This window comes from Ruditapes philippinarum, unplaced genomic scaffold, assembly GCF_026571515.1.
Source record: "Ruditapes philippinarum isolate M1 unplaced genomic scaffold, ASM2657151v2 ctg8348_1_1_1_1, whole genome shotgun sequence".
NCBI lineage: Eukaryota > Metazoa > Mollusca > Bivalvia > Venerida > Veneridae > Ruditapes > Ruditapes philippinarum.
This window is the reverse complement of record NW_026854898.1, coordinates 102,825-113,990: the sequence shown is the minus strand read 5'-3', so window position 1 is coordinate 113,990 and position 11,166 is coordinate 102,825. Positions and strand designations below refer to the sequence as shown.

Genomic DNA, 11,166 nt, shown 5'->3' with positions numbered 1-11,166 from the left:
TTAAAAGATTGGGGTAATTGGTAAAGGTGGTTATTTCTTACCTTCCAACTGGTAAATTACGGTAAATTTATTCTATTCTATTTACGTTTATTATGTATGCTATGTTTTTATTAGGGTGTTTAGAAATAAATTATTGTAGTAATTGTTACCCTAGTTCCCATCTGCCTTTGTCTTTCGTTCACACTTTTATTGTTTCCCTTATGTTGTAGTACAACAAGTAAGGAACCACAAAATATCAAATAAATAAGACGTATAGAATAGCGCTAGACCAAATTTCTCCTATAATGCGCTTTAAATCAAATACCGTCTTTCTATTGCATACGCAATAAAAGGAACGTGCTATCAAAATTCAAATAAATAATTTTAGGTGTTCTAAGACGCTTAACCTGGATTTGTAGTGTAGATTTTTCACGATTTTCAATCTGAAATTCAACCATTTTCACAAAAAATCGCTGTTGCTTGTCAAATTCAAGTTTTATTCTAAATATGATATTCTTCACGATTTTCAGTCTGAAATTAAATTCAATCATTATCACAAAAACCATAGTCGCTTGTCAGATTAAAGTTTTATCTTATTATGATAATTAACAATTTCATCGTTTATTGACGAGTTGTGGCATAAAATCAATAAATTATATATAATAAGTAATTGCGTTTAAAATTTCCGACACAGACTCGTATTTTAAAGGCATTTTATCAAATACCGCTGTCGATTGAATGCGATTATGGTACCATAACTAGAGGCAAACAGTCGTTAGGAGTGCTATATTCTCTAAATGTGTAGTCATAACAAAGACAAAAGACTATATGTGAACAAAATGATAGAATCCAACGATAAACGGCTTTATTTTAAGAAATACAAATGTAAAATGTTGAATATACATTATTTCAATCAAATAGAGACTTTGAAATATAGTTTGTGTTCTTGAAATTTTAAAGAATATATTTATTTTGTTTTATTTCTATTCTATTTCGTTTTGTATTTATTGGGCGCAGTGTAATAAATTATTCGATCTCATATTCATGTATGTATATGAAAATTTATTCATGTATGTTTATGAAAAAACGGTCAAACATTGTTTTCTGAACAATTGACTGTTCTGAGGTAAAAAAAAAACAATATGTCGAACCAGTAGTCGTCGAACTTCTGCCTGTACGGATAAAACACATTACTGACACGGTTGCTCTACCTACTGCACTAACAACGCAAATGATATAGTGTAGTTTTATTTTCATTTTAATAGGTTGTGGCATTGATCTGCCTAACTTCTTTTTCGCATTGTTATTGGTCTTTGTTATATAAACAAAGGCTCAAGTTATCATCTTATAGTACGGGCACGATAAACAGAACTTTCGTCAGTTCTAAAGATACGAGCACAGTCCATTAAAAGATTAACACAGGTAAACATAGGTAAACTGCAAGTGATTAACCAACTAATTCGTTAAAAATTATACAAATTTATTTTATGAGATATTATCTTTGTTTGACTCTATAGCACAGTAAGTAAAACCGCTTATTAAGTTCAGCTAGTGGTTTCGAAACCTGGTGGAAATCATTTTTTTAATCAAATATTTATTTTTGTTTCTTAATTATTAGTAGTTTTTTAATTGCTGACAAATAAAATTTGATTACGCATATGAACTTAATGATAATGTATTTTTGTCTCTTAAAATTTCTTAAAATATTCATACATTTATAATAAGAAATTAAAAAAATATTTATAATAAGAAATCCGAGATCCGGACCGCAAACATATATATATATAAAGATATCTTTCTTGCATATTCTATTATTTTTTAAACTCTTAACCATAAAACATTACATTGAAATTTATGTCATTACACTTGTCACTATTTTCTTACATTACAACTTCATTCATAATGGCAATTACGTCATCCAAAGTGTGCCATTGTACAGCACGCGACTCATCTGGCACCCCACACCAAATGAAATTTCCGGGATGAGTAAAACTAACAGAAAGGCCAGTCTGATATGCAAGAAAGTGGAATAAATGAGATGAAGATACTTCGATAAAAAAGTTACATAAATAAATCAATCAAAATAACAACGCTTTATGGAGTTTTGTACATAAAGGAGAAAAAAATAATTAAAAAAAGAAAAGAAAAAATTTGTTTTAAACCTACAGTACCTAAAGGATGTGCAACAATAAATTTATCTATATGGTCTTAAAGTGGACTGTTCCAAACTATAAATAAATATGAAGAAACTTCTGTGTATCGCACTCGGATTATAGGACAGTACGTATGAACCGAGGGCGGAGTTTCTCATGCAAACAGAAATAATTATTATTGTACTTCCGATTTCGCCACAATGAGGTTGCCCATTTTTTATGCTTATAAAACTTATTTTGGTTGTCTTGACATTAAAATAAATCTAGAGTCGATATGAAACCAAATTTATTTATAAAATGTCGCCATTTCTGTTTTTATGAAATGTATTTAATGTAGCTTTAAATATCATTCTTTTTTTTTCTCCTTGAAATGTCTAGAATTTCTTTTTCAAATACGATTCTGCAATTAATGTGTTTGGTTTACATATGTTTTACTTTTTTTTCCCTCAAACAAATAAATAATTAAAAAATAGGAAGACGGTATGCATTAAAGTACTATGTAACATCTGCAATTTAATTAAAAAATATTTATATGTCTTGATAAATTAACTTTCAAGTTAATTAACATTTTACACATATCACTAACGTGACAAAGTCAATTGAGTGTATTTTTCCACATAAATACTAATCTGTGTTTGTTATAGAACATTTTCAATGATTGTGTCGTAAATTACAAACGAATATGCGTCTAAAAGCACAAACTCGTGAATTAAATCGATCGTGTTGTTGTAGAAAAAAATTTGTATGTGAAATGTATGTTTGCACGACTGACAAAATGAAAATATACCGTGTTTAGATTTCCCCGCTTTTTCATTTTATGGTTGCTACTATAAAAATGATTTTTGTAACAGGTTGTGAACCAATGCTTTTGGAAGATATTGGAGCCGGGAGAGTGATGGCAACATCTGGCTGTGTCTCTAATGTCACCCACGTCTCGTTTAAATGGATAAAAATATCAGTTTGTGTCTTGCATTATTTTAACTTAATACTTTTTATCATTTATACTGCGTCAAAATGAATACTCGTATATACTTGTATATAAGTTATTCAGAATTTTTTAATTCAGTTGTCTATGTGTAGGTCCAAAACTGAAAAAAACAGGTATTTAAAACTGTTATACAAGTTGCATTAGACTTGCGCAATTCATTTCATATTTTGACACTTATCTTCAATTATACACAGCAAACATGCAAAACGTACGTTTTAAGTTGTTGTTTTAATTTATTAATAAAAACATGATAAACAGCCTCGTTTCCTCTAATGTAATTTACTTTATAGCAGTATTTCGTAATTTTTAGAGAATTTTTTTTTTATTGCAGACGATAAATGGCATTGAGGAGGAATTTATTCCAACAATTAAAAGCAATTACTCATCAAAATGTTCTAATGAATCTGATTGCTGGATTGACGAACACATGCAGTATAATGTGATAATTCAAGCCAGTCAAAGTGATAATGGACAGTATTATTTAAAAATGATAGCTATATATGGAAATGAACTAAAAGAATCAAGCAATACTTATTACAAGTACATTATAGACGGACAGGATTGTATATATCTTATCCCTTTATTTATATTTTAATGTTAATATACGTTCTGTATTGAAGATAATTAGAATGATGAACAAGTTTCTTACCATTTGATTTTATTATAAAAACTGCCGTGTAGTCGATCCTGTTTTAAATTTGCATCTATCACAACACAAGACAAGGGTTTTATTATTTTAATATCAGTGGTCATTTTGAATTGAATTCATGCATAAAAGAAATATTTTTCTTCTATTCTTATTCTTAATTTGTACAATGAATGCTTACCTTACCATATTACCAGTCTTGCACTAAGTGTGACATGTCAATACAATTTGAAGTTGTTGAGGTGTGGTGAAAATTGAAATACAAAATGTAAATGATATCATTTGCAGTTGAAGTTGAAGATCACGACATATCTACACAACATCTTGCTACAATTATCATGGTTGCTGTTAGCATTTGTCTGTTATATTTTGCATCGATGTGGTATTGCCTGCGCAAAATAAAGTGAGTTTGTTTATTCTAATTAACCTAAATATACTAATCTAAAACAGTTTCAATAGAAGGCAAACGTACAAACTTAATATTTTATTTTAAAGTAAAAAGCTATATATCAATAAACTTCATTTGTTTATATATATATATATATATATATATATATATATATATATATATATATATATATATATATATATATATATATATATATATATATATATATATATATATATCTGCTTATGCTTTTAATGTGATATCATGGCATTGTTCTTTACATAAATAATAATTATTTTCCTTAATCCCCTTATTCTTTTTAGAATACGTTATAATAAACAAAAAAGTTATATAAGATATACACATGGGCCCAGTTGTTCAAAACTTTTGTTAACTTTAACAACAAATTAACTAAACAGTTGTTAAATTTTAATATTTTCGTTAGCTAACGAAATGCCAAAAATTGAGATGTTCAGAGCTGTGTTAAATTTTGTGTTAGTTAACAAGGCGTTAAAGTGCTTAACATTTTGTTAACTAATTAACAAGAAAAATTAATCCCACAATGCAGTATGTTTCTTTCCTCCACAAAAAACAAAATGGCCGATAACTGTCCACTTCAATAAGAAATACTTAGAAAATCAGCTGATGTACATTGTCTGCAAAATACAGCTGAGTCATAGACTAATAAAATATGAAAACTCATGTAATATGATAAGTTTTTTTTGGCTGTTTGGTCATGAACATACTGTAACCAGAACCCCAGTATGTCATATCTACATGAAACTATGAATAGCTACCTTGACTGACTTGAGAGTGATTTATTTCATAGTGTACAGTTTATACACAGGAAGACATATTTAAAGTTATTTTACCTTCATATTCTTTGTGTAATGCCAGTACTATATATAACTGGTTACTTTGTGATTTCTGTGCATATTACATGTAGAGCAGACTCCACCAGACTTGATCCTAATTTGATCCTAATTCCAAGTATCTTGTGAAGCATTTGACAATGTAACATACATTAAATATGCATTCTGGTCTGATAAATATTAACCAGCCAACTTGCATATAAAACAAACAGTGCTTGCCATTCATCTTTTTAAAATGTTCCCGCGTTTACACTACACAACCTTTTCCCACATGTATTATATTTTCCTCGTTTTTGCATCTTTATCAGTGTTTATTCCATAATGTTTGTTAAATCCATTTGTGAAATATCAAAACTGGGTGTTAAAAAACATGTTAGCCAAGTCTGAATGATCAATTCCATTTTTTAACACTTTTTAACACTTATAATTGTAGCTGTTGACAGTAAACAACTTGCAGTAGAAGCCATTTTTATTTATGTTGCATTGTGGTAATTGATGACTCAATGATGAGTCAATTACAGGTCAGACTACCCTATTGTTTTTACTTCCATATGCTTATGTTATAAGCATGTGTGGAGACTAGGCTTATAATTTTATCATCGATTTTACTAAATAATGGCCCTTTGTTAAAAGTTTGTGAACTTTTTTTGTCTTAAGGATTATACATGAAGTTCACTAATTCAGGTCCACAATCATTGCATGGATTTTGACTTATCTATGAACATTTTCAACTTACAACTTGTATGGTTAAAATTGTGCATGCATCATCAATATTCAAAACTGCTGAGTGTATTAAATGAAACAAAACTTTATTCATGTCTTGAAATTAAAATTCCTTACAAAGACCCATTACCTTGACATGGATTTTAACTGAAAAATGCCCATTTTAACAGAATTAAATAAAAGCTTGTTCACAAAATTACAAAAGCTCATGAGTGATGGTATATCTTGTCTTAAATCAAAGGACACCTTCAACTTAACATTTTCTTATCTTATTAATGAAGTTATTAATTGGCATTGTATTAACAACCAATTTGTATATTTGAGTCTGACTGGTTTGTGCATGTAAATATCAATAGGCTATCTTATTTCCTCATTTCAATAGATATGATGTCTTAAAATGTTTGAAGAAGAAAATGTTAAGTGTTTTTGTATATCTATCAAACAATTATGATATGAAGTATATTTAACAAATAGTATAAATTGCAGTATGCTATAATGCAAAGCAAGAATAGCATAGCATTAGGTTCAAAATATACACATTTACTCTCAAAATTTCAGCAATATGTAAGCCAGTTTATACAATTTTAATTTAATTATGTATATAATTATCTATATAATGCCTAGTGCTCAATTTTACCACACACACGTATTGAGATCATAACTGTTAAGTTCCTAAAGATGTTCTTATTGTTTGACAGGTTTGCATGGTTATTTTACAATTATGTAGATGAAACTTTTAAAAACTTAATTGGACATCATTTACATATGTATTTATATGATAGAGATTTTGACCCAAAACAGCACTATAGTTTTAACATTTTATAAGAATCACTATTGACTTGCATAAATTAGAAAATGTGTTTTGTTTTCTCTTCCCACCTACAATACAAAGTGAATTTGCCTCTTTTCCAAAATATTATTCTCAAAATTATGATATGTACAAAAAAGATCTCAAAATTATCAAATACTCCACTGTTTACATATAATGCATGATGGCCTGTTACTGTCAATATTAATATCATTGAATAATGTACAATAAAAGTCCAATGTCTTTAAATTTGAAATATAAAACTTGCTTTTAATGCACTCATATAAAAAAAGAAAATTAGAAGAAGTTTCCTACATAAATGCCAAACCCTAATTTATTTGAGTTGGAAAGGGGAGACATATTTTTATTCATGTTGGCCTTATTGAAAATAATGAAATGGTGAATCATGGAGCTTTATATTACTTCATATTTGAATCCATTGTTTATATAACATTTATATAGATAACTTAATCAACTCTTACATTCGGTAAAAAATGAAAATAATGTTTAAAGTTAATGAGACAGACTATTGTAAAAAATAATAGGAAGTTAAACACTTTTCAACATTACTGATATGATCAGTTGTTGTTCTATAGAATTTAGAAAGGGCAACTGCATGGTATTCAGTACTCTCAAGAGGTGTCCTTTTATGTATGAAATATTAATGTATGAATCCCAATATGAATTTAGGAAACTATATCATATACTATCTAAATGATATGATAATATTATGTTATAATAAGTTACCCAAAACAACAGTATAAGATAACAGTATTGTAAACATACTACAATACTCTTTTTAAAGTAACTTAAAATGTGAGCATTGTCTGAGTGTAAATCCAGTTAGTTATAAGTATTGAACCATTGCATTACAAACATACTTTCTGGTTTCCAGATGATCATGGCAGCTTATAACTATATATATATAGTAACTACAATTTATCACACTGTAATACCACATTTGACAATTTATTATTTGGCACAAAACTGACATCAGACAAAAAAATACAAATAAACATATGAGACAATGGTCCTGTGAACGTTGCCTTTGCCTTGTTGATCTTTATTCTTGTTATTAAATGATTTTAATAAGATATTTAAAGTGAAGATTTAAACTGACAAAACAAACAAAAAAACAAGCAATAGTTAACCAACCAAGTAGAAGGGTTTTTGAACAAAGCAGTATGGAACCAGTGGTGTCAGATTTTGGTAATCAATCCTATACCGGTATATGGTTTTACACTAGCAGTACAATATTTTGTCAGCTTGTTACTCTAATGATCCAAAATAAGGTAGAATGAGGTAAATACATTTGTTAAGTGAAGTTCAAGAAAGTCAATTAAATCACAGGCAGGAATAAATTTATGTTTGTTTATGCTGAATTTAAAAGATGATCTTAATACTTATTATATTACTTTAAAACTTGTTTATCAGTATGACACTTGAACAGATTCAGACTTTTTATGAAAATTCACTTGTTTTTATACCACATTGAGACTATTGATAGTAAATGGAACTTTCTTAAATTCCTGTGTAAATTGTTTCGAATCTTTTTATAATTGAGAATGATGTCCCAATGGCGTTAAAATGTTAAAAGTGACTGTTTTGGAGTTGACAGGGGTAAAATAAGGGAACAAGCAACTTTCTGGGCAACTAACAATAAAATTAATTCACCTATGGAGGTGAATTAATTTTCTTGTTAAATCTTTGTTAAAGCTGATGTTTTAACAAAAAGATAACACTATTTTTTTCTGAACAACTGATTTTTTTAACAAAGATATTTAACAAAAAAAATAACAACACTTTGTTAATTTAACAGAACTTTAACGTTAACAATGTTTGAACAACAGAATTGCTTAACAACAAAATTTAACACGGAATTTAACAATCTGTTGTTAATTTAACTATGATTTCATTGTTAAAAATTTAACAAAAGTTTTGAACAACTGGGCCATGATCTTTTAAAACTTGCACACATTTTGTTCGGTATTATGATGAAATGAAATATGTCTACCTTTCTTTCACAAAAAGTTCATTTCGTATTTATTTATCGTGGATGACTTAAGGCTGAAATTGTATTACTGTTGTTTATTTCAGCTGTAAACGGACTAGTAAGGGAGATGGGAAATTGGATAATCCACATGAGAGAAAAGGTATTGTTTGTTTTGCTACTTTTTTCCATGTTTATCTATTTTATCTATTTTTTTTCTATATAACGTTTTGAATAATGGATGTACGTTAATTTGTACTGTTCATCTTTTCATTACTTTCTTTTTATTTATCGCAATACATGTTCTGCTAGAATTCAAATTGTTAAACAAATAAGTTGTTTTGGTGTTTTATTTAAAATAAGCAATGCAATACTTCAAAAACAAAAGATTTATAGTACGAGTATTACTTCATGTAGTTCTTTTACGTATATGTATATCTGTATTTACAGTACAAAATGATATATACATTTTTCATATAGTATTTGATATATGTGGTATACAAAAATAGATATCAAATTTTGAGAAAACGATTTATTTCACGACATTGTACAAAAGGTTACTTTCCCTTGTTTTTGCTTTTGTTTTGTTGTTGTTTTAAATATACGAGGATTGTTTGAGAAGTTCGTTTAAATTATTCAGCAAATGTAACAGAATCTTTGAAAAACAATGGCACGTTTCTAAATGCAACCCCTATCTTATGTCGGGATATATTATGCTCAAAATTTCTAGAGAATATTTATCATTGCTATACGGTCTCCTTTAGATGAAAAATACAAATGTTACGAGTGCGTACAAACAGATTAGGTAAACATTCCCTTCAGAACGTATATAGCTAAACACAGTATGAATACGTAGTGTCCTTGAAAAGAGAAGACAAAACATATTTACTTGACCTGTGAAAAAAAGCAGCTTCTCAAACCTAGTATAGCGATTAGACAATTTCCATTAGCATTTGTTAAGTTTCAAACATCTTTGTAAAATATCTTTTATAGCAAAAGATGCGCATAGTATATATTTAATGAATTAGATTCAGAAAGAAATGGTATACTTTTAGTCTTATTTTTAGTTGTTAAAACAAAACATCCGTGTAGCCAATACCCTGAACACAATTAATCGTCAATTCAAAAACAACATTGCCCACACATTCTGTACGTAGACACCAATAGAATTCACGCACTACCTGTTCTTATCAATTTATTTTTGTATATTTCATTAAAGCATTCCTGGAAAATATCCCAAATTAAGATAATTTAGAATGTTCAAAAGCCGTTTTTACTGTCCGCTTCGAACCCTTCAGGCCTTATTAAGATCTTGAAGTAACCTTAAATGAATATTTAATCGCCTTTAAAGTTAATGTTGGGGATTAATTGGGCTTCAGACATAATTTCCTGTTGCAACTGGTTGTCATCTATTCATCCAAACTAAAAATTTGAATAAAAGAAACCTTAATGAGACCGCTTCTACTCAAACGCTGTATCTTATTTTAAATTTAAAAAAACAGACTGTACATCATAACGTGAGAATAGATAAAAAAGTGTTTTGGTGACCTTGTAACTTAAAGCATAATATTCCTATTAACTTGCAAAAATATTTAAAAACCTTTCGTATAATTCTTGACTGCCACAATAATCATGTTGCTATAGAAACCTGTACATCTCAATTTAAAATTGTGTTTCATTTGCCTTCGAAGCATACATTGAAGGTAAATTAAATGTATACACTCAGATTCAATGATACTGAATCACTGTAATAAAGTATGTTACAAAAGTAAAAGTCTTTCCAGACAAGCATATTTTTTATGTATCAACTAGCATAATATTTAGTTTCTTAATGGCATGCTAATCAAATTGCAATAAACTTGATACTAGTTCAAGTATTGTACTTTAAACATAATTTAATGAAAAGTGTACAAGCGATTGTAACGATAGGCAGTTCATAACAATTTGATGCAATTCGTGTTTCCATAATTTATATAAACTTTTTTCAGAACTTGTGAAAAAGACCTTACAACCGGCGAATACATACCAAATTGAACGAAGTTTTCATAACAAACGGTCATTACACAACTGTCGTTCGTAAGTTTTAGTTTTCTAATGTCAATGTAACATAAGATATGTTTACAGTGTATAAAACATCATTTTAATTAGTCGAGCGCTGTTTTGTAACATTCAATTTTAACAATTTGAATGACACTTAACTTTATGGTACTGCATTTCTGTTTGTTTTTTTTTTTTTTGTTTTTTTTTTCATTAATGATTCAGAATATTAACTTAATTTTCTTTTGTTTTTCTTTGTTTTTTTGTTCAGGGATCAAGCATCTCCAGAAGGAAATACGGATCTTGACGAAAATAAGAGTGACCTATGACATACAGAATGCCTTTAGGGCCATCGCCTTAGAATGTGTTGATCTAAAACGCGATAGCCGATAGTACGATGGTGAAAACGCGAAATTACGAAACTACGATGGTGAAAACGCGAAAGTACGATGATGAAAACGCGACAGTACGATGATGCAAATGCGACATTACGATGATGAAAACACGACAGTACGATGGTGAAAACGCGATAGTACAATGATGAAAACACGCAAGTACGATGATAAAACGCGATAATACGAT

At 28.7% G+C, this 11,166-nt stretch overlaps 1 protein-coding gene across 1 annotated transcript; it reads left to right on the top strand.

Annotated features, from left to right (window-relative positions):
• The first annotated feature begins 2,780 nt into the window (after positions 1-2,780).
• On the top strand, positions 2,781-10,913 carry LOC132741466 (uncharacterized). Its single transcript, XM_060729635.1, has 6 exons — positions 2,781-3,090; positions 3,452-3,683; positions 4,055-4,169; positions 8,655-8,710; positions 10,536-10,623; positions 10,856-10,913. Exons 1-6 carry the CDS (start codon positions 2,950-2,952, stop codon positions 10,911-10,913), a joined length of 690 nt encoding a protein of 229 aa, XP_060585618.1. The 5' UTR covers positions 2,781-2,949.
• The last annotated feature ends 253 nt before the right edge of the window (positions 10,914-11,166 follow it).

Coding starts and splice junctions, on each gene's coding strand:
- LOC132741466 (XM_060729635.1), top strand. CDS start 2,950: ATGGTTGCTACTATAAAAATGATTTTTGTAACAGGTTGTGAACCAATG. Junction 3,091..3,451: donor TTAAATGGATAAAAATATCA/GTTTGTGTCTTG, acceptor TTTTTATTGCAG/ACGATAAATGGCATTGAGGA. Junction 8,711..10,535: donor TAATCCACATGAGAGAAAAG/GTATTGTTTGTT, acceptor AACTTTTTTCAG/AACTTGTGAAAAAGACCTTA.